The 24,163-nt window shown below is 39.3% G+C and overlaps 2 protein-coding genes across 4 annotated transcripts in view; one reads left to right on the top strand and one right to left on the bottom strand.

Moving 5' to 3' along the window:
- Positions 1–1,715: 1,715 nt before the first annotated feature.
- The window catches only part of dph1 (diphthamide biosynthesis 1), a 123,830-nt gene continuing 101,382 nt past the window's right edge, over positions 1,716–24,163 (top strand). For 2 of the 3 annotated variants that reach the window (XM_077722278.1, XM_077722277.1), the window contains exon 1: positions 1,716–1,836. The gene's annotated coding sequence lies outside the window, so the exon portion shown is untranslated. The remainder of the gene's footprint in view (positions 1,837–24,163) is intronic. The other variant, XM_077722275.1, reaches the window with a different exon arrangement.
- rtn4rl1b (reticulon 4 receptor-like 1b) overlaps positions 12,442–24,163 on the bottom strand; it is an 81,581-nt gene continuing 69,859 nt past the window's right edge. Inside the window, exons 2-3 of the mRNA XM_077722274.1 lie at positions 15,564–16,015; positions 12,442–14,851 (exon numbers count right to left, since the gene is read on the bottom strand). Coding sequence (XP_077578400.1) covers positions 13,961–14,851; positions 15,564–16,015 — 1,343 coding nt within the window. The 3' untranslated portion in view covers positions 12,442–13,960. The remainder of the gene's footprint in view (positions 14,852–15,563; positions 16,016–24,163) is intronic.

Here is a 24,163-nt window from a genome sequence, read left to right as displayed (position 1 = left end):
TTGATAGGAATTATTCACTGCCAGCACATTTCAATCAAAAGGGATAGATGGAATGTTTATCACAGGCAGCTAATCAATATAAATGATGGCCCTATAACATAATATGAGTATCCAATGTGAACAGAACATGTCATATATTTCAACACAAATATATGTAATGAAGTATTTACAAGTGGTTTGAACTATTTCTAATACTATGAATATACAGCATTACATAATAATTCATGAAATAATACAGATGAAACAATTTGGGTTGTTTGCTTTACTCTGATTTGTTGATTCCATTTCCATTTGTTTTGAATGCATCACTGACTAGTTGTCATTCACTCCCTCAGTTCTCTGCATACTTTTAGATGGCATTTTGTAAAATGTTTTTAATAATGATGTAACTTATTGTATTGGCAGTGGCTTCAAAATACTAGTCATCACTATTTGTATTTTGTGGGACTTAATGTAGTTCACTTTGTGTAGTTTATAATACGTGGTGCATTATGGCATTACTGTTTTTCTTCTCTGGCTGATATATCCGTCACTATTGATTATTAAGTTTACCAGCTCCTCAGTCTACATAATAGTCACAATAAGTCTTTTTTTTCTAGTAATAACAGTAGTTTGAATAGAAGAATATTATAACAATAGTAATATTACTTACATTTTCATACTTTACCATACATCTAGCCCATTACTACCTCCTCCTTCCGCCTGAAGCCGCCTTGTCCATTTACTGCACTCTTTTCCTCATTATCATTCTTGGAGACTTTCACTAAAAGGAAAAAAACTGAGTTATTTTATGTTCCAGCACTGAAGGATGAAAGATGTAGTTTTTATGTGTTGGTGTCTGGGGGGCAAAAAAAGTGCCCAAGGTGGTTTACATTCTGTAAACCAGATGAGATTGGCTGTGCTATTCTTCGAAGCTTTATGCATAGTCAAGCAAAAAGAAATTATTTTTGCCTTAGTGTTTATAGCACACTGGGCCACATTATCGTTAATATTGAAGGAGGAAATGTAATAAACAAACAACTTTTGCTTTAGAAATGCACACAATATACAGTAAAATGATCTCCAGCTCTAAGCGCATACTTCTTAACCTTTTATGGAGTACTATACTGACCCATTTTGACTTAAGGGCATCCCCCCCACTAATCAATAAAGATTTGGGCAACATCCTAGTTTGATAGCACATGTTTTGGCTAAAATTGTGTTGTCTTTGGAAGCTGTTTGTCATTTCAAAAATATTTATGCACAAAATAAGAAGCGATGTGCCAAAGCTGCCCCTTAATTATTTTATAAATTGATATTGGCCAGCTTTTCTGTTTGCCTGCAGCATACAGCTGTATTGCGGATTGATTAAATGCCAGTGTTAGTCACTCCAACTCTTAGAGCCAATAAAAGTTTTTTCCAATTGACAACATTTTATTCAACCAGCCAATAAACATTTATGTCACCTTGCTGATTTATTAAAGATGAAAACTCCTTAAAGCTCTTTTAATCAATATTTCATCATTATGTCAGCAATGTGACAATGGACTGTGAGGAAGTTTTCTATTGCTCTCTATTTTATGCATTTTTTTAAACAAGTTTTTCTCTTTTCTTGCATTTGTTGTTCAAGTTGAATGCAAATTCAAGTTGTGCATTTGTTTTTGTCATTCTGCTTTATTATGCCCCTTCTGGCCAGACACGGCAACTACACCCATGATTGTGGACACCTGGCAAGAGTAATTGCAAGATAGCGGCCTAATGTTGTCCTTTTCACCATTTGCATGCTTGCAAGCTTGTCCTAACCTGCCACCCCATCGTCAATCTACTTCCTGGCTTCCTCGTCAAACCAAACAAATGGTGAGTTAATGCAAGCCTTTCTGTAAACCTTTGAAGCTTTTATAGTACACACAAGCCAAGGTACAGACTGAACTAATCTGTGATCTCTGTGAGGAATTGAAATATTTACAGGAATGCATAATTTAGCAGGAGTTCACTTTGAAGCTGCTGTTTGATTAAAATAGGTATGCATCTACGTCATGATGAGATGACCCTGTTCACATAAATGAGGCAAAATAGGAATTATGAGGGACAGATGAGAAACCTTTTAACCATAGGTCGGAGGCCTCTGTCATGTTCAATGTTTGCATTTGTGGCACATGCTGACAAATACTCAGTGCGGGAGGTGATGCAAAGTGACATTTGACCTGATCTCTGTCATAAGGTGACTGTTAATTGCTGGCAGACGATTGGTTCTGAGAATTAAGGATACTATTTGCTCTTTGTGGTGTCTATGTTGCAGGAACTAGTGGCAATTTTATGGATGCAATTGAAATGTTTTTACAAGGAATTATATTCCCACGGCAACCCTTTGTGAGGATAAGTCGTACAAAAAAATCAATGTAATTGAAAATATTTGTTTGGGCTTTATTGCAATGTTTGCAAAAAAAGTTGTGTATAATGTTGTTCATTCATTTTGGCCTACTTGTTAGTAGATACCAGCAAAAGTTATCATTAGTTTAATATGTCAGTATAAATTCAGTTCCTATAGCAAAAGACATTTTGAATTAGTCTTTTTCTCCTTTTGTTTTTATTTAAAAAGTTGTATTTATTTTCACTATGTAAGTTTTAAATTTATTTTATTTCCACAATGTATTTTTTCACATGAAAAAAATAGGTGATGCAGCACTGCTTTAAGAACCATAATCAAGTTTAGAATCTTTTGTTGTCAACTCCTCACAATTTTGGACGTCTGCTGCTGTCAATAGCAGCCACTGAGTGAAGAAGTATTATAGCCAGGCTGCTATTTTGAGCAAGCAGCATTGAATAGTTGTTGTGGTTTGGATATAGCTGCTGCCAAAACACAAAGCTTCATTTTAGCGCTGAGAGTGTGACACAAAATCATTTTGAAGATCAAGCCAAAGATCAAGGTCAATATGAAGGCCTTGTTGATGATAGAATTCAGAAGATGTTGGCTCACAAAGGCTGACAACAATTCACAAATACTTACCAACTTCAATGTTTGTTATTTGTAAAATTTATTCAAAAGGCATACAAAATAAAAGGCGCCCCCCCCCCCCTCCCTTTTCAGGCTATGAAAATCCATCCTGTTATAAAAAATGGCAGAGAAAACAGTTAGTCAATGTAATTTGGGAATAGACACATTTATTGAAAGTTGTTCTCATCAAATAGAACAATGTTTAAATACTCTGTACTTAAGAGTTTCACTCGGGCAGTGATTTAGACTGTGCAGATGCAATAATAGGGCTGCCAACAAACTATTATTTTATAGTCGATTAATAACTGACTCTTGCATTTGGTTATGATTGATTCAGTTCATGGTTAGGATCATTTCTGTTGAAGAAATGCTAAATAAGAGATATGTTGAGAATGTCTCAGTTTATGGTCAAAACAGTGTTACTTAAATGTTGAATAATTGTTGAGGCAATCTTAATTAAATGTTGTAAAAATGGTCATTTATCCGTTCATGGTTAGGAAAGCAGATGAAGAGTTTTATCAGTTGAAGAAAAGTTGGAATTGTTAGAAACACAACATTGAAAAACTGCGATTATTGCTTGACACATCGTCAATTTAATGTTGATGAATTGTTGATATTGTATCATATCATGGTTGAAAACACTTTTAATTGAGGATGAAGGTGTGCAATAATTTGTGATGATTATTCCAAGTAATTTAACTCTCTGAATGGTTGAAGTTGTATTTGGTAGCAACACCATACATCTCCTATTTCCTCTTCACTGTGTTGTGCTCTGGCAATAATGAGATGGGAATTTTCAAGATTTGTGGCCCGGCCTCTAATTGATGCAACTGTGTGACGGATTAAACTATACTTGTTTTACCAACAGTGTTTTTTTAGAGGCTCTAATGGCCGCCTGTAACCCATATAGACAGGGGCTGCCTTTGCCAGTGCATCCCCTAGTGTCAGCTAGTCAATGTGCTTGTCACATCATGACTGATTCGCAGCTCGTATAAAAAACAGAGGAAGAAAGTTGGATGCAGTCTCCTTTTAGACAGGGTCAAACATAGAATTTTTCATCCCACCATATCTATCCATCTATCTAATATCTATCATATTCTGTCTCATAATAGATCATCACTCTTGACATTATTGTTTAGCCAAACTATCCATCTTTGTTCATCTATCTTGCGTGCAGGCTGCAGTGACAGGCAGAGAAATTAAACATCAGCTTTGCGTTCAAGCCAAAATGCCCATTTTTAAAGATCTAGTTACACTTTTGCTCTCACAAATGGAGACAAGATCATTATTATATCCATATTTACTGCTTATTATTTAGTGACTGTTGTGGACACCTCTAGGTTATTAAATATAAAATATGCTTGCATTGAGTGATCACATTTCATTGCCATTGACGGCAATAGATGTCCAAATCAATTTCTTTATAGGGGGGTTGGCAGCAATCGATCACAAAAGATAAATATGTTAAAAATACAGTTATGAATCAAATCCTCTGAGAATGAGGGCCAATTTTCTGATTTTCCACGTGATTAGATGGGCACATTCTGAATAAACAGTTGTCTGCCAGCTCTCCTCGTTTCACACATCAGCCTGTCCAATTCTCACCGTCCTATAATTGCCTTCTTGCTATTTTTGTTGCTAACAGATGAACCAATAGACTGAACAGTTGCCATCTCATTTGGAGATCATTCCACTACTGTCATGTTTATCACTCTCAGTTATGACCGCTCATCACCTCATTTGTTCCAGTTTACGCCGCGATATATTAAAGCAGCAGTTGTCTTTACAACGTCAATAAAAGTTCTCTCTTGTTTGAGTATTTTCACCGTCGTTCATTTTTAATGCGAGGCGTGCACGCGAGTTGCGATTTCAATCGGTTTCAACCTTTGCCTGACCTTGCCTGAAGGTAGCACATCTAAGCTGCATTGAAAATGTGCAGAGCCTATTAAGATGGTGGAAGTTTAGGCTTTTAACAGTGCTTAATTGTGGTCAGTGCTGCTTTTCTTTATTTTAAACTGTTGGGGTGTGTTGTGCGAACAATGCCATCCAACACTAGTGGGTAGATATCTGCATGTAGGTGTGAACATTGCGCAACAGATGCCGAGTCTTTATAATAAAAGCCTATCATAGGTTATCACTTTGGGTTTGCTGGACAGCAGGCGTTTGTATGACTCATGTTAAAGGAAAATAGAATCATCAGCCTTTATTTTTTATAAAGCATGAAGTGGTGTGTTTAGGAGGAAAATACAGATATTTTAATTTCTTACAATAAACAAGTGTTCCTATCAGAACTTTTTCTACATGTGGAGGTAAAATGTATGTGAAAGTCATTCAGTTTTTTTTTTTTCTAATAGGAATAATCTAAATTTGTTAACTCTTTCGGTATGATTGATGTGGTAGACAGCCAATCATGTGGCTCTTATGATCCTTCTGCTTGGGAATTGGAATTAGTTTGCTTCTATTAGACTTCGAATCGATTGGAACTGGCAGTTCAAATAGAGTGACTGAGTTAAAGGGACCATCTGGCCAAGTTATGGAGTAGTTTTCAGTTGCAACCTCACTTTTTGAACAGGAATATTTTCTATAATTCTCTTCTCCAAAATAAAAAAGCAAAAATTTGCATTCTTTTGGCCCCACATACCGATTCCGACACCCTTTACTGTACTGATAACATTTTGTTAACAAATATATATACATGCATTTTTGGTTTTAATACAAAAGTCCTGCATTTTCACTTGAATATAATGTAATGCATATCATGGCTTAACCAGACACTATTTAACTCATTGGCTGCCATTGACAGACGTCAAATCAATTTAAAGTGGGAGGAATGATTAGAAACTACATTTTTAAAAGTAATACCTATTGCTCAACATCGCCACATAATTTCATAGTACTCCATGATGATCTTGTTTTAGTGCCCTATTGGTACTGATACTACCATTAGTACTACTTTAAATATACTGAATTCTCACTAGAAGAACCCAAATTACACACCAAGATACTTTGTGTTCCTAGGTGCAAAATATAGGTTGTACAAAAACGATTATAGTGCTCACTTTTCTCCTCAAATAACTTTTGTAAACCTAGCTACACCTGAACCAGGCTCATTAAAAGCATGGGCTCGCTGACTGCCGTACATGTCAGGGATTGTTATGTTCCGAGTGGGACGCCAAGGCAGAGGTGAACCGTTTGATCTGACAGACTTGACTTTAATTTATCATGTCGGGTCTACGGAATAACCGTGAGAGGCAAGTTGAGTGGACGCCAGGCTGCGGTGCTTTTCTTTTGTTTCTTGGTGTCAAGCGGAGAGTACTGATTGTGTTGGATCTTGCCAAGATCTTTGACGTTTGAAGCTCCCAGTTCAAATGGATTGGGCCTCCATCGAATTAGTAGTAGTAGCTATCGTGATGGTGAAGGCCAGGATCTTCTTGGTTTAGAAAATCTGCACATTACTGCTTTCCTTTTTTTTTGAAGTGCTGAAAATCGTGAGTAACGTCGGAGAAGCCGTGTTTCTGAACAAAAGGCTGGCAAACATCTGAAACTTTTTTTTTATTTTATTCCAGTAGTTCACTCTTTGGTATTGGTGGTTGTTGAGTAGAGTTGCACCAGAGCTTGAATCTAAAGGATCTCCCCGTTGAGACAAGTTTTGCAAGCCAACTGAGATGTGCGACAGCTGTTTTAAAGCGCTTAACATCTTATTTTTAGCATTTGAGGAGAGGAAGAGAGAGCTGACGTGACGAGCCGTACGTTAGGTCCCCGGTGACAAAGTGGCTCTTGAAACGTTGGGATGTGATGCCGAGGTTTGCAGCAAAGGGTACTACTCTTTTACATTTTTATGGCACATTGCTAAAGGTTATTACCAAGCGTGGCAGGTCATTTTTTGCCATTAAATTAAAAGCAGAGAGAAAATCTTGACCATTTTTCATTCTCATTGCACTCTGTTTATCTATCTGACCATTCATCATGACTGTCACACAAATTTTCTTTAGCCCATATTTTCTCACATTTTGCTGCTTAGTGCCTAACTAGTGGCCTGAAGTCAAATTACCATTTAACACCTTTTATTTTTATTTTTAATGCGGTAATGGATCACAGAAGCCTCCTTCCTCCTCCTTCTGTATCACTTCCAAACAGCAGTGTTCAGTAATGGAACATTAATACCACTGCTGTGAATTTATTCTGTGAAAAAGCTCATTTCAATTGCGAAAACAACAAAGATTTTCCATATTACAAAAAAAAGGAGAACAAGAGGGGAAAATAGTGTTGAGTTTTTTTTCTAGTGAAAAAAACGTGCTCGTCTAGCAGTCCTACTTTCAACGTATGAGCTTATATAATTAATAGTGGATAAAATTAAATGTTAAATGGTAGTATAAGCCAGGATTTGACCTTTTATGAATACTGACATTGACATGAGCATCTTTAAAGATAAAGAACACTTTTTAAAAAGGCTCGTGAACTACTCTGAACTAGTTTAACTCATGTTTCAGTTAGTACAATGTTGGTGAAGCTTTGTAAAAACTGCCCTGCTATTTATTTTTATTGCGATTCATGCCCCCGTAAGTACAGGACTGTTTAGGTTAGACATATGCAGGTTTTATTAGTAGAGTAATGATGCGGCTCTGATTGCCTGGCCACAGTCTCGGAAGCATTGCTGTCCTTACAGTCAAGTAAGTGCCTCAACACACTCCACCCTCCATCATCAACATTAGACAAGAGCACTCGCCACCCGGGAGGAGAATGGTGTCATGATACTGTCACGGGGCAAATCAGTGATTTACTTCAACTGGTCTTCTGCCACTAACCCATCGGGTGGATCCTTTGTTGAGGGGCAGAATTGAGTATGTCTAACTGGGGCCGCACTCCACAGCGCCACACTGATGATCCCCCCCCTACAGCTTGTCTATAGCTGTCGCGGCCTTTTGCCATCTCATCGGAGGACCACTGTGGCAGCCGACCAATTAAAGCGGTCATAAAATCAATACAGTTATGTCCCCACTTCTACTATAAGAGACCCCCCCCCCATGGCCTGTGTGAACAATGTTAGTTCTCTGGTGGCTTTTATCATTGTTTTCCTGCTGTGTTTGACATTTTAATGAAGTGTTACTTGTGAGCAGAACATTTAACTGGAGTGGGTTAAAAAAAACAACTTTTATTTGTTTAGTAGACAGCAAAATAAAGAGATTTTAACATCTTGTCCATATTAGTTTTAGTTGACCAAATGTCGTCAGAAATTGCTTCTACCTTTTCTATGGCATTTTGAAACGAATTTGCCAGTTTGTATATTGGCAGATTTTGATCTGCAGATTTTTTCAACTGGCCTTTGTTTGTACAAACAATTCCGTGGCCTGGCACTTGCGTGGGTGATTACAAGCCTACTTGCTAGTTGTTCAGTTCAGTTGTTCACATAAACACACACATACACATATGCGGCAGGGTCACAAGCATTCCGTGTAGAATGTGTTTTTAACGCATGAATTATTGTGCTGCTAAAGGCAGCAGCCTTGTGTTTGTGTGTGTTTTTTATGTGCCTGTGTGTTTACGCGAGTGATGACGTGCCGCGGGGCAACAACACTTGCAGTCAGGCAGCGAGACAAGTTTGAACTCAACCTTGGACGCCCTGCAGCAACCTGACCGTGTGTTGAGTGTTTGATTGGTGGCGTTCTTCAGAGTAGGAGCCAGTTTCTGATGCAACTTTGAAGTCCTTCTGAATAGACTGAGTGACACATGATTTGTACATTTTTTTTATAATGATATCAAAGGAAGGACTAATGTCATTAAATCATTTGTCCATGGATTGGACGTCTGTCAATGCAATCAATGAAGTGTCTTTTTTGGGTTCTATGGATGAGAGGTGGTTCCACTATGTATAGAGAATCCGGCGTGCTATATTAGTTTATTTTTGTTAATATGGAATGCTGCTGGGTCTAAAAATAGGAGCGCCAAACTCAAAGAGGGTTATTTTTCCTCAGATGTTCTGTCGTGTGTGATTTATGGTGGGTGCTTGTTGCTATACAGACTTGGCACTAACGTCATAGTCAGTCATGTCGGTCACGTCTCTGACAACGTGCGGCACACCAAGCAGGAAATGGAGACAGACAGCGCGCCAGAGTGTCGAAATCCAGTAATCAAAAGAAAGCCATGCAGATCCACCAACTATCTTCCGAACATCAATCATCAGTGAGCCACACACTGTACTTTTATTCCATATATAATTCTGAGAAGCAGAATTCTAACGCAACAGCGACTGTCAATATGTGACAACCAGTGCTCCCAATTTTAAGGTGTTCACTCACTGTATCAAATTAGCTGTTGCAATGACTTGAGTGCTGCTGAGAAACCTCTATTGGTTTATTTGCATAATGAATTCCAATTATTTCTTCCGACTGAGCGCGCGTATATTCTGTTATTAGATAGTAGTAAGTCTCCAAAGTAAGACAAAAATAGCCGTGAATGTGGGATTAAGTACAGTTTATGCACAAATTCAGTTGCCTTCTATTCCTGGGATTTGCTGCATTAAATAAATAAAAATGGCTCTACAAAGAATTCTGAAGATGAATGGCTACAAGTTGAGTCGATTAACCAATACTGTATACTGGTGCTAACCATAATTAGCAAATTATGAAAAAGTCAGTCATTTGAGAAACTAAAATTAACTGCCATTAAACAAAAATTAAATGATGAATATTTCTTATGAATCTTAATAAATTATTTTACAGAATACTTTGCTTGAAGGCAGCCCGGCGGATGAGTGGTTAGAGTATCGGCCTCACAGTGGGAGTCTTGGGTTCAAATCCAGGTCGGTCCATCTGTGTGGAGTTTGCATGTTCTCCCTGGGCTTGTGTGGGTTTTCTCTGAGTATTCTGCCTCCTCACTCATTCCAAAGACATGCATGGTAGGCTAATTGGACACTCTAAATTGCCCATACGTATGAGTGTGAGAATGAATTGTTTGTCTCCTTGCACCCTGCGATTCCAGGTCTCTGGCCCAAAGTCTGTTGGGATAGGCTCCAGCACCCCCCCCCCCCATCACCAATGACAATAATGCAGTTCAGAAAATGAGATGAGATGAGACTTTGCTTGTAGTCAAGCATGACCTTTCCACAGCTGGTGAACATGAAGTTAACTAAAACAAATTTGTCGACCAAATTCAATGGAAAATCATTTAACATAGCCATCATATTATGCATTTTCATGGCTAGTGTAATTTTGCAGATGCACAAGACATTAAAGCAGATGACTCCATTCACCACCACACAAAGGGACTCCTCTCATCCCCTTTAAATGTAAAACACCATACAATTTGGGAATGCAGAATCTATCTGCCAGCACCTTGATCAAATTCATCAAAATCACGATGGACCACCTGCACCATGAATGTAAATTGTCATTCCATATCTTCAAGGACACACCTTTGCTAGGTTAAGCAACAGATCCTCTTTTATTGTTCATTCTGAAATGCAAACATACATCCTAAGATTATATATGGCACAGTTTCAATTCCAAGCACCATTGCGAGGTGACACACACTGGAAAAAAGCCCCTCAGCTGGAAAGAAGTGAAACTTGCAGGGAACGTGCTACTGTCTGTCACGGACACGTCTTTGGCTCACGGTTGGAGACTGGAACTTCACACAGCAGCCCGGCGCCGCTAAGCAAAGCGGCGGAACGGCTCAATTAACTTTGATTACATGTGACGTGAGCGATGACATAAATAGCATCCCCCCCAAAAATCTGCAGCAACGCGTAGGAAAAGCTCCTCTTCATGGCTCATAAACGTTTGATGTTTTGACTGCACTTTGCTGGTCTGCCCTTCTTATGTCTGACATCAACAAGAGAACCCAGATTAAACCAAGATGTATTGTCATACAGATGTGTGGATCGGTGACTCGCAGCCCTTTTTTTCTTATGTAATCTCTTTTATTTTAGCTGAGGGTGAGCGGATTAGTGAGGATTCAAATCCCTGCAGGTATAGTTGAGGTCTGAGGACTTCAAATCTGCTATGGCAAGCTTTAATATGGGTTAATGATATCATGTTTGAATCCAATACAGGCTCATTTTGTTCAGACCATCATGTCAGGAAGCCATATTTAATAATATAGTGCTTCTTTACCAAGATATACATTAAATCCAGTTTCTGAGTTTAACTTTCACGTGTCACGGTCGAAACTGTTAATTTTAGTTGACAGCAGAGGACAGCGTTGAATAAAATGACGGCCCCTCGAGACAAGGGAAAATGGAAGTTTGATATTCCACAAAGGTAATTTCAATCAGAATGCTGTGTTTGGACTAGTAAGGGCGCATCGTTTTTGTCGGCCCCCACAGCTAAAGTTGACGTAAATATCAGTCAATGGCAGTAAATGAGTGAAGTTTGCAAGTCATTTGAGAAAGTATATGCGTTTTAGAATAGTTCAACTTTTTTCTTACTTATTAATCACCAAGTTACACTCTTATCCAACCCGGTTCACTCATAGTTTCCCTTTTTCTATTTTCCTAATTGCCTGCTTTTTAATTAAATGCCACACTGTAGTGACAGTGAGGCAATTAAAAGCCAAATGGAAACCGATAGGCCGGGCGAATGTTATTTTAGTGAGTCTGCCATAAAGTGTCATGGGCAGTTTCTTGTGGCGCTAATGCAAAAGAAGCCTTTTTTTCCTCAAGTGCTAATATTTGGGCTATAGATCATTTTAAGGAAGAATGTCAACAATTGTGCTGCATGCAGTCGACGCTTGCATAATTGCCATTCACAATTTGCACATTTTCCCCCCCAGTGGAACCTATCCAAGTTATTTATGTTTTAAAATGTCACTGCCAGAGCCCTGTCGTGTTCACGGGGGAATCTTGTATTTACTTTTGCTTGCTTATTTAGCTGGGGGTGTGTTATTATACAAATATTTTCATGCAGCAACCTCTCTCCTCCTTCGAGCATTCATCAAAATTGCTGTGAAAATAGTGACGCTTAAGATGCTTATGATTCAAATTTAATTGTTTATGTTGCAATTAAATGACATTAAGATTAGTTCATTTGGGTCTGTGTAGGAACACGAACACTACTAATATTAGTGTACATTTTTATTCAGATGTTAATTCAAATTCATAATAGTGGACTTATTGAGGCTTATTGAACTGAAGTAGGTATTTTTCTTTCTTGATTCTGCATTTGTTTTTATTCTGCATTCACACAAAGATGCATTTGGTGAATTGGTATTAAAATGTGAAATTTAACATAGAATGCAGGAGGATTCTATTTGTTTGTATGCTCGAACTGTAGTTTAATCGGAGAGATTGAATGTGAGTGAACACAAAAGATAGAAGGAATAACTTGGAAAAAAAGAGAAACCAATTTCTTGTTTACCTGTGGGAAAAAATCAATGGGAAAAATAGAGTGAACGAGAACAATGTTGATTTTTGTTGTTGTTGTCTTTTCCCCAAAACGAGTTATAAAATATCAGTAAACAGACTCAGCTGCTACGGTAAGACATAAGAAGATATAGATTTTATTATCTTTATAAACAGTTTTTTGTAGTCTTGGATGACGCCACACCAAATGCATTGGTTTGTGGCGAGAAAAAAAATAAAGAAAAAAAAACACATATGCAGAACTATAGAACAAGAGAGGACACAGACTGACATTTTTTTTGGTGTTAACAAATGAAAGTTGAGAAAATATACCATGGAAAAAATAGATTGATTAAAAAAAAACACAACAAATCTCCTCATTTAAGGAGCCAAAACCCTGTAATCATAATTGATGCCACTGATGTTTTTTTTCCCCTCGTAGATTGACAGTAAAATTTATAGTTATCAGCACTACTATATTCCGTTCCATTGTTACACTATCAATACAAACACCATCACAGTCCATTAGAGGGAGGCACATGAGCTCCAGAAGTTCTTTGGCACAAACTGTGCCTGTCCAGTAGTCTTGAGGACCACTGTTGCTTATCATAGATCCCAGTTTTTTCATCTTTTTTTTTTCTCATCCTTCTAAATTGTTCTCAGTTTGGAGTTTGAATCGTAGTAGTCCGTTCAAAGAGCACACACAGCAGATGTTTATGTTTTTGTATTTTCCCTTTTGAGTCTCGTTTGGCAAAGTCTACGTGATTGGGAGGGCTTTCTTTGTAGGCCCTCCAATAGGCAAGTTCAGTTTGCCATCAGTTCGCTGGGGAGACTGGCAAAGCCCTGTTTGACTCTTTCTGCTGACCCTGCAGCAGAGCTTCATTGTTAGTCCACTCTGTGTCTCGGGAGGTAAAAAAAGGAAAAATAACGATAAAAATAAATACAAGCACAACATATAGACACAATAACGACTTCGTCACGCGAAGACAGGACTGAGCAACTGGTTTATAGCACAAGGTAATCAATCCACAGCATCCTGACACAATTAGCAGCTTCACATCCAGTCACACTGGAGCAAATGTTAAAACCAGAAGGCAGCCTCGCATGGCGGGTTTACAAGCTTACCGTGTTGAAGTTAATTCTAGAGAATTTCTCGTAGTTAATGATTTTATTATGGCCTTAAATCATCAGTGGCTATGAATTCCATTTTGTGATCGGAATATTTACATTCCCAGGTCTGTTGATGAATATTCATTCTCTTTTTGAACCTGCTGCTAGCAAGGAAGGTATTGAAGCAATAAACTCTTTCCAGGTTTGATTTATGCTGACCCCATGCTTGCATCTGCACAATATTTGGTTGTTTGAGGTCCAGATTAAGAAAAAAACTAACCTGAATGTGACACCTGGCTTTAGTGGCAGTGCACGCTTCATCTGCGTGAAACTATAATCAATGGGACTGACTCCCTCGGAGCCTTTCTGTTGTGCATGTTTTTATGCTTGTGCTCATCTGTATGGTTGAGGTCCCTATACAACGCTTACATAACCACATTCACACACAAAAAAATAAAGACACAGGGGCCAGAAGCGGAGGAGTGTGTTGAGTGCTATGTTCTTGGTGGGAAACCTGGTGGTACCAAACCCTCTGTAAATCAGCGCAGAATAACACCAGTATGTGTTGTTATTGTCAAGGCAATCATAAGGACATAGACATAATATAAGGGTCGGGATAAACATGCCCCATTGTTGGCTTGCTGAACTCCACTAGGGGGTCGAACAGTGGTCCTCGGAATGCACTTGTGCTTCCTTCTTGTGACAGTGCCATCCGGGGAGGTGTGATCGTGTTTTCCTCCATCTGAGAAATCTGGAGAGGAATCCTCCTTATCTGCCATGACCTCCTTGGAATGGTGGACTTCGTTGTCACCCTTGCCCTTGCCCCCTCGGTTGCGATTCTTTGAGCAGTTTCGAGGACGGCCGGTTCGGGAGGGGTTTACCGCGTTGCTCTGGCCTCCGGAGCTGGCCACCACCCCACGATTCATTGAAGGTGGACTCGCCGTGCCAGATAAATTGTTGGTCTGCGCTCTGGATTCAGTATTTGGGGAACAGTCGGAGAAGTCCTCCTTCTTCAGTTCCTTCAGGTCTTTCCCAACCATGTCCAATGGTGCCTGGCAGCCCACAGAAGACGTTGAACCTCGAAAACGTTTCAACCACTCCCACAGTGTGAGCCCCTTGCAGTCACATGACCAGGGGTTGTCATTAAGACGCAAGTACTCCAGAGCGGGCAATGTGTCTAGGCTGTCTCCTGACAATTGCATGAGGGAGTTGTTGAACAAGTAGAGTGTGGTGAGACGTTTGAGATCATGGAACGCCAAGTGGTGAACCCACTCAATCTGGTTTTGGTGCAGAAGGAGTCGATCCAGGGAGCGAAGACCACGAAACGTGTTCTGGTTGAGTCTCCACAGGTGATTTCCATGGAGGAACAGGTGACTCAAGTTGTGGAGGTCGGCAAACGTGTCGTCTTGTAGAAACTTCAGGTGATTTTGCTGAGGACATGAGACAACATTGTTATTATTTGCACTTGGTAAATGGAAAAATTGATATACTTGAGTTGATTCTCCATTCTCTGCTCTTCTATTCCCAAGAGATTATAACATCTGTCAAGCGTTTTATTTTTTTTGTGTCATTCATGTTGAATAATAAGACCTGGTTATGATCACATAATGTAATTATTGCTGGAAGTAAGTGATTTATTTGGTTAAAGGTTGAATGTTTTTCTTGTAAACCAAAGAGGGAGTGTGGGTCCAAACTCATCTAATATCCATTTGGTATTTAATTAATGTCCATCTTTAATATACTCCCAATGTGGAATATATGCAACCGGTTTTGTGTGCCCCGTGTGGGTGACCTATTGCATGCGCCGTTGGCCCCAATAAACCGGGCTTTTGATCTTAACTCATGTAAAATTTAGAAAACTAATGAGCTTTACCTTATTAATAGTAATGACTCACAGCCTGCCTGAGAGAGATGTGAAAGAACATCTTTGCTTCACCGTCCTGTATTAAAACATTGGGTTGTGCTTATACTATCAAATGCTACCTTCTCATTTATAGTTTGTTGCCTCGACCCTCAAGCAAAGAGTTGAAGGAACTTGAAATGAACTGATTACAGATTATTTAAGGAAGCTGGATATGTTTTAGTCAATTAATGTTGATCCCAAACAATCCAAAGTAGATATTAGAAAAGCCCTTGGTGTACCTGCAAGTGGAGATACTGCAGGCTTCTTAGTCCTTGGAAGATATTATTTGGGAGTGAGCTAAGTCCACAGCGGTACAAGTGCAGAGCATTGAGTCGTCTCAAACCGTGGAAGGTATCTTCAGCCAGGGAACGTAGGTGGCGATTGTCTCCCAAATCCAGCTCTTCCAGCAGCGTGAAGCCGTGAAAGGTTGAGGGCTCGATGTACGTGATGTTGTTGGAGTATATCCAGAGGGTCACTGTGTTGGCGCTGAAGTGACCTCGCAGGAGCCGATGGATCTTGTTGTTTTGCAAGAAGATACGTTCGCTGTCAGGTGGGATTCCTTCGGGCACCGTCAAAAAGTTGTGCGCTTGGCAGGAGACTGTGCTGGGTGCTGTGTAGCAGATACAGTGACGAGGGCAGGACCAGGAAAATTCCAAGCCGCAGAGAACCAGCAGGAACTCCAGCCCACAGCCTGCAGTGAACACAAAAAGAGGAATCAGAAGTCAGAACTATGCACACATTTATTGGAAATGCTTCACAGTTTGCTGATAACTTGTGCACAAACCTAAAGCTTTTATCATGCCGGTGTGTTTAGGCACTCTAAATTGAAGAGAACAAACAATAAGCACCAAGCCAATGAGTCATAAAACAACGGAAATTGTTATTTTATTTACCAACAGTCTGCCATTGTGCCATTACGAGTCTTATGCTCAGTATTCCATTGGCGGTACTTTTCAACAAGCGTTGGTAGGTCTGTAATCGCTCCATTTGCCAGTTAAATTGGCTGTGGAGTGTTTATTTTAACTTGTGGAAGAAGGCTCCGGGGTGCTTCCTGATTGGTGACATGATTTGACGTCTCCTGGGGGACAGGAGATGTGACTTAGCCACATTTCTTCCCATTCCAAATGAGCCTAATACATAGACTATTTGGCAAGCTATGTCTGACAAACCCCTGGCTACTTTCCACTCAGTTTCTTATTCACCGCACAGAGGAGGCCTGATTCACTGCTTCTAATCGATACGTCTCCGCTGCCTTTTAACTAACACTATAATCCTGGGTTTTTAATGCCGGGATCACTCTGCAAGTATATTTTTCCATGTGTTCTCAACGAGGTGCGACACACCTGCCATTGAACGGCAGATTTTAGTGACGTTTATTAGTAATTCTGCACGCTCTTGCGCTACCTAAATGGCGTGTGCTCACTTGGTTTTGGATCTAATCCAGGTTGTTAAACCCTGCAAGTGGGACAAGCCACATACCGTTATACTCCTGAACCTACAACTTTTTTCATGCTGTTAAGCACTGTCTGAATATGCCTGTCAAAAATATTTTGACCTCTATCAACACATGTACAATAGTCACTGTTTTTCTCAGTAAACCAGAAAGTATTTTTTACACGTTGTCACCACTTTTTTTATCTCAATCTTTTGCCATTCTATAGAGACATGTCGCACTCTGCTTCGACTGGCTGAGTAAATAGGTATGCTTTACACCCGGGAAATAAAGGTATGCTTTATTTATTGGACAAGAAACATTTTTTTTACCCAGTACCGGTGCTTAGTGTGGTAATTGAGATGGATCTTTCTCATTTTGGTTTGTTTAACATTAAACAAACACCTACCCAAATAATAAAAAATATTGATGAATAAGTTTAGTTTTACATTTATATGTAGTTGTCATTGCATCCCCCTGACTCTGCAGCGAATCATTCTTGTAGCAGATTCCATTATTCAGGAAAATGAACTTGGTCTCTTTACTAATGCCATGTCTTTTATACTGTTCCCATTAAGGCTGTGTTTCATGCATGTCCTCAGTGGAATAAGAGGGGAGGGATGTCAAAAGCGGGAAATGATCTGAGCAGGCAGGAGAAAGACAGGCAGAAAGCGGTGAGCGTGATATAAAAGGAGAGAGAGAGAGAGAGAAAGGGATTGGCAACATGTCAAGATTGACACCATTTTGAGTTTCTATTTCTGTCCCAAAAGTGCCATTTGGTGTCAAATGACAATAGGCAAGTACCTTCTATGTTAGAATGAATCCATTTTCAATACTGCTTGTCTTTGTTAAGATTATGGTTGGGTTAAGGCCTATGGCAATTTCCCTGTTAATGTTCACTAGCCAATTGCATGCCAATTGTCAATAGTTGGTTGAATAAATCCATGTAAAAGTGACCTTTTTTAGTGGTATGAAAAGTTAAAAAGGGACTTGTGAGGTTATCATTTGAAAATTTGACAATGCATACATACTACACAAGCCTTAAAGGAAGATTATTGTTACGTTAGCTGATTACAAGCCATAACCCTTCCTGGTTATATAAATGCTAGACCATCTCAATTTCTTTTTGCCGACAGAAACTTGTCTTAGCCAGTCACCCCTTGATTATCAAACTCCCCATTTTTTTTACTGGGAGGCTGCACATTTGAAATAATTTAAAAAAAAAAAAACAAATTGGATGGATAAAGTGCCTTGATAGACAATGAGAAGTCATCGTGCGGAATATAAATGCAACAAGGTTCACACTGGATTTGCCCTCATAAATAATGCATGTGTGCTAATAGAAGGGACTACATACTGAGCTACATGACTGTGGCACTCATTAGATGGGGCAAACGCCACTTTCGGTTTCCACCCAAAGATGACAAAAAAGATGCCTCTGTATTTCCACTTCTAGTTTTGTGTTGCTCTTGAACAGAAGTCATGCCACGCCATGATAGTTTATTGATTTAGGCGCAGCACGTGACATAAAATAAGGCGTCTGAATTACTGTTTAAATGAGGTTTCCTTTAGTGCAATACAATGGAATGGAATGTTTCCGTGTATGAATTTGGTAGACTGGTTAGTGAATTCATTTCCGACAGATGCTTCTCTCAATGGGATTCCTCCCTTTTCTGATGATGAATACAAAACTTTCCCGCAGTTCATACGCCCACACCCAATCAGGTACTGACTGAAATAATGATGTCTACTAAAACAAGTTAATGGATGAATTAAAGTGTGCTACCTGACTGCATACATTGTTGAATTCTTTGGGCTGTAGCTTTTGAAATGTTGGGTTGGCGTACTTTTTAAAAGAAAATAACATCCTGAAAGGCTCAGTCGCTCACAAGAAAGTTTGGTTCGAGTTTTACCAATTTGTCAGCACAAAAAAAGAACAGTTTTCAAAGTACTGTTGGATATAGAAAATATATAGAATTTGATCATCTACATAGCCTAAATCTCACATGCACACGATACGAATCTGTGTATCTCCAGGAAAGATTTTCATGTATTTCTGGCATCTTCTACTTCGTCAATTGCCTCAGTTTGCCGCCAGATTGTTATTTGCGCATTGTACATCATACAAGATGCATGAACACACAATACTAGTTGATCCTTCCCACAGTTGTAAACACATGGCAGCGTCATACACCAGCTTACGTAAACTTTCGCTGTAATGTCAAGCCAGGAAGCACGTAGAAGCTGTGTGCCATCACTCAATTAACTCGTAGGCTTGTTTACATGAAGCCTGTCTGGCTTTTTATTCCCCGTGACAAACATTTGCAGACACGTCGGCAGAATGCCAAAACTATTAGTGCGAATGACATCAGATTATGTTGTAGTCTGTGTCAGTAAAGGAATTGATAGAGGGCATCATAAGTGTCTTAACATGCATTATTAATAGGACTTGTTCCCTTTGTGTCATAACACGCCATGGAAGTCTCTTCAAGTGCAATTAACTGTCATGGAAAAGACTCAAGTTGAGCTGGCAACTGACCCGACGACTTGCATCAGCATAAAGACCATCAAGATAAAGTAGAGACCACAGTGTGAAGCACAAAGCAAGAATGAAAGCAAGACACTCGCACTGGGTCATGTTAATGTTGAAATTCTCAATTGATGCCCACCCCGTAGACACAAATATAATATTTTCCCTTTTATGTACCACAAACACATCTATAAAAATTCTAGTCACGTGCATTTTCATTTAACTATTCAATGAGGTTGAGGGACCTTGCCAAAGTCATTCTTGGATAGGCTCTGGCTCCCTTACCACTTTAATGAGGGCAAGCGCTCGATAAAAACGAGTAACAAGTATAAGCTTGTTGTCATTTTGATAAGGATCAAAAACACATTAACATAACAGTATGGACATTTATATGGTTGTGCTTTGTCAAGGTGCCACATCACTGTCAATAATAATGGACATGAATAGAATTTACATAATCATGCTCCCTGGCCTATAAAGACAATGAAAATGCAGCATTTGCGTGCCTCCTCACCGTCTCATTTACATTAAGCTTGATTTTCTCAAGACATGAGGTGGAGATTTTGTCCTTTATTGATGGTAACTGTACCTATCACCTCGTATACAATACTACTCAACTTCATTCTGTCTACTTTGTCTTCCCGGATTGCAATTTCCCTCTACTCTGCATCATTCCATACATTTGTAAGTTAAAATGGGACCAGGAGGATAATAAGATTCAACATCTATAAGGTTTACATAGAAACAGACTCTAAATATATGAGTTTATATAAGCTTTGGCTCCCCAGTAGGGAATCGACTGCTCTGAATAAAACATCCTCTTCTAAGGCTCTCCAGTGTGAGTCAGTGATTGCATATTTATTCTAATTAAGGAGAGCACAACATAAGAAGGGCAGTCATTTTCTCAGAGGGCTTCAAAAACACCAATCATCATCTCAGGTTGACATTTCCAAATGTTTATGATGATGTTTGAAGTGCTGATTGCCGCCATTAAGAATGAACCTGCTCCAGGCACTTTTTTTGTGACGCCACATTTTTCTGCGCAATAGTATAGATTTGGCCTCGTTTGTCACTGAAGGGCAAAAGGCTGCATCAGATTTGTTGACTGCTCATGCATAAAAAAGAGCGAGGCGGAGGAAGAAATCTTCCAGAGGAGTAAAATTGTGTCTTTTTGGGAGACACATTAACATAGCAAGTGCCTTCAATTAAAGGAGCGCTGGGCTACTGTTGGTTTGTGCTGTCGCCAACACTTTAACAGCCTTGTTAAAGACTGTTTTCCTGATAAAAGTACAATTCTCATTTTAAAAGATTGCTTAGGTTGATCAAATAATGTCTTATTTTGCTTCTTTTGAGTTGTTGTTGTGACTATGCCGCAATGTGATCATGTCAGCTTGGACATGATCAGAAATGCCTTTTTAGATCTATAATAGTTTGTGCTGCTCTTTGGTTCAAAACCCGTCGTTGCGACAAGCCAAAACGGGCCCGCCTACATCCAAAACAAACCATTTGGAATGAGATGCATGTTGGAATTAAGTCATAACTTAATAGCCGTGGAATAGAAGATAATTATCTGCTCACTTGGTCATATTCCCTTTTCAGGTTCCAATGTCACTTCTCATTGGACAAAAAACACACATTTTTTTTATACGGCGTACGACTTATGTCTTCTGTGGGTACATCGTCAGTATCAAAGGGAATGACTTTCATTCATCATGGCGACAAACCGCAAAAATGATGCGCAAACATTGTGGGGCCTTGCAGCGGTACAATGTCGCACTAGTGTGAGCGACCTAATGGCCCATAAATCATATAAAGTGTGCCTATAGTTCATATAGCGTAGTGCCATTACCTTGATGGAAAGCATTCCTAAAGCAACTGTCGTCTATTTAAAAAACGATAAAAATCTTGAGGGTTGTAACATGTGGCAATGTGCACCCTAAGTCATAACATTTCGACCTGCAAATTGAGTGTTTACAACAATTTGTGACAATTACACAGTATTTTGAACACAGTGGTGAACTCGATATTGTAGGAAACATTAAACCAACTCATTCATAGATTTATTACAATTTATTGATTTGATTTGAGCAGGCATTTTAACAGTTGAAATCGTAAAACATCTAAATCATGGTCAGGTCATGTCGAATTTTAGGAACATGTTTTCTTGTGGTGGATGACTTTGCAACGTAGTAACCTTTATAAATGGGCACCGTTGGAAACCTGGAACTATGTGTACTTTGACGGTCTAATCCAATGAAATATAAATTCTCCAATTCACTGGTTACTGAAAAGATAAGGTACATTGTGTGCTCACCCCGCTGTATAGAGGTAAAAGTCTAACAAATGTTTTGAGGAAGTGGACATGCCCCTACTTTGTGCACTAAATTTCAATTCCCTTGCAATTGCTGGAGAAAATTGTTGAATGCTTACCAGCAATCGGGTCAAATTGTATCCGCGAAAGATTCTAGGCATGGAAACATGTCCCAGGGGGTGTCCATTAGGGTAACACGATGCTAGCAGAGCTCTTGTAAGGGTATAACCTCTTCATACTCGTCTCCCAAAAAGACATATTTATATTTGTATCGCTCAATGAGCGCAAACATAAAGGAAGGTTGAGCTTAGTATGAATCTTATTAATGGTAACCGAGTTTCTTAATAACGTTAACTGTGTTCCTTCCCATTATTTCCCCACTGTGATTGCCTTTTAAGAAGTGCATCACCTTATGATGCCTCATCTGATGCGCACGACCGCTCAGATCGCATTCCCCACAACACTGATCGCCGCTAAAAGCTTTTCGTAGTTCAATATTTAGCCCTCGCACGGATGCACTTTGGAACCATCGGGCCTCTCTGAATCTGCACCTGCTTAGAAAAAAGGGGAGGGGATTTCCACTTGGGTGCCCCCTTGTAGCCCTATAACAAACAAGGAGGCATCCTCCTGCTGCAGATGATGCCTCCTTGAATATAAACCGCACACGCCCTGGATTCAAAAAGATCAATAATTCATAACAGGTGATACACACACACACACATGGACAGACACACACACACATGCCCTGCATTCTCAAGTAATGTCTTCAAAGAGGCAAGAAGAAACAAGAATTGAGGAGAAAAGTGCGCGTGGGAGCTGGCGGCTATGTGTTGGGACTCATTAGTTTGAACGACGCTCGGGCAACCGGGGCGACCAAAAATGAGTTGAAAGACAGACCTTGAGGGAGGAACAAATGACACGCAACCACTGTGCGTGTCTGTAAGGCGACACCCACAGTGGGTAAACTTTCCCATGTAAATGACCACAGTTAGCCTTGTAATCAAGAAGTCGTTTTTCATTGAAATTGATTAAGCACAAAGGAACACACCAAGGGTAGATCAAAACTATAAAAGGACTTGTATAATTGATTATTCATAGGAATGGAAAATTTGACTTTTAATGATAGCCAGGGAGCATTGCCTCAGCTATTATTTATAAATGAATATAGTAGTCCCAGGTTGCCTTTGTGGTCAGGAAGTGTCAGGCAAGTTGCATCAATAGCCATAAGATGAAACGTAACCACAACTAAAGCAGGTTTACAACAGATATTTGATGGAATATTATACTTCAAATGATTATTATTCTGTATTTATTATTATTTGTTTTTATTGGCACTTTTTAAACTCATATTGGTACTTTACCGCTTTCTCAACAGGCTTTTTAGAAGTAGTCATTCAATAAAGATTGGTGTATTATAGTCACTAATGTTATAATCCACTCATAATTGTCATCTGACGTTTGCCAGTCAAATGCAAGGTTGTGCTTACTTGAAATTCTGATGTACAGGCCACAGTAAAAGTGTATGTTGGTAATTTCATCATTCACACACCATATTTGCCACTGTTTTGGATGCATCCCACCTATTTTTAACCCGTCTGTGAAAAAATATTCGAAATTTAGATGTCAATGGCCATAATGTAGGCAGATAAAAATATCTTTTTTTTTGTAAAATATTATCTGTCATTTTGCTGTTCCTACAAAATGCGCCGAGGGCTCCTGCTCATTTTTTCCCGTTAAAAACTTCCACATGATATCATCATATTGTTTGGAACTGTCTTTCCAGAAACACTAAATCATTTCATTTTGCCTAGTGCACTAGTAGAAATAGGCTGATAAGAGTGCAAAGAATTCTGCATTGCAGAGACAGGTGTGGCACTCACTCGCTGCCCAGCGAGTACATTTGAGTTCAGGCCATACATTGGGAAAGGCAATAAAAAGGTTGTTTTTTTTCTTCTTCGTAGAAGCACTCATGCGTCCAATTTCATTCTCGTTTGCCCTTCAATGTCTCCCAAAAAAAAAAAGTCAATAAGCCATTGACTGCACAGGCTTTGTCCCGTCCCAATCATATATAGTCTAAAGAGATCAAATGTTCCAAATGTATATTTATTGTGTGTAATATAAGAACATAGGAGATTGAGCGTGCTCTCTGGCATTGTGTGGCTCCTCACGACCGCTTACTCTCAGACACTCAACACTTGGACTCCTGCGCACAATGAAATCAAAGACTCTGTTAAATTCATGGTCTCATCATAGCAGGTCTTGCGTCTGATTGGATCCCATCTCCTTTTTTTTTATTTCGCTGTTTCATCTTCATCGAGTCTGTCTCCAGTTTCATGGAGGCCAGCCTGGCTAGACGACTGTCATTTTCATCTCTCTTCTTTATATCAGAGAACTTACTCACTAGTATATTTATTAAAAGTGGCACCTACACTTATGAAAGGTTTCCACTTTTTTTTTTAACCCTGCATAGTAATAGACTGTTGGGAATTAATTTAATACAATTGGAAACCATTGCCATTCACAGTCCTACCTGAAGATTGTTCGATTCCTAAAATGTCAATGTATT

This window comes from Stigmatopora nigra, chromosome 8 (genome assembly GCF_051989575.1).
Source record: "Stigmatopora nigra isolate UIUO_SnigA chromosome 8, RoL_Snig_1.1, whole genome shotgun sequence".
NCBI lineage: Eukaryota > Metazoa > Chordata > Actinopteri > Syngnathiformes > Syngnathidae > Stigmatopora > Stigmatopora nigra.
The sequence above is the reverse complement of the archived record's forward strand: the minus strand, read 5'-3'. Positions and strand labels throughout refer to the sequence as shown.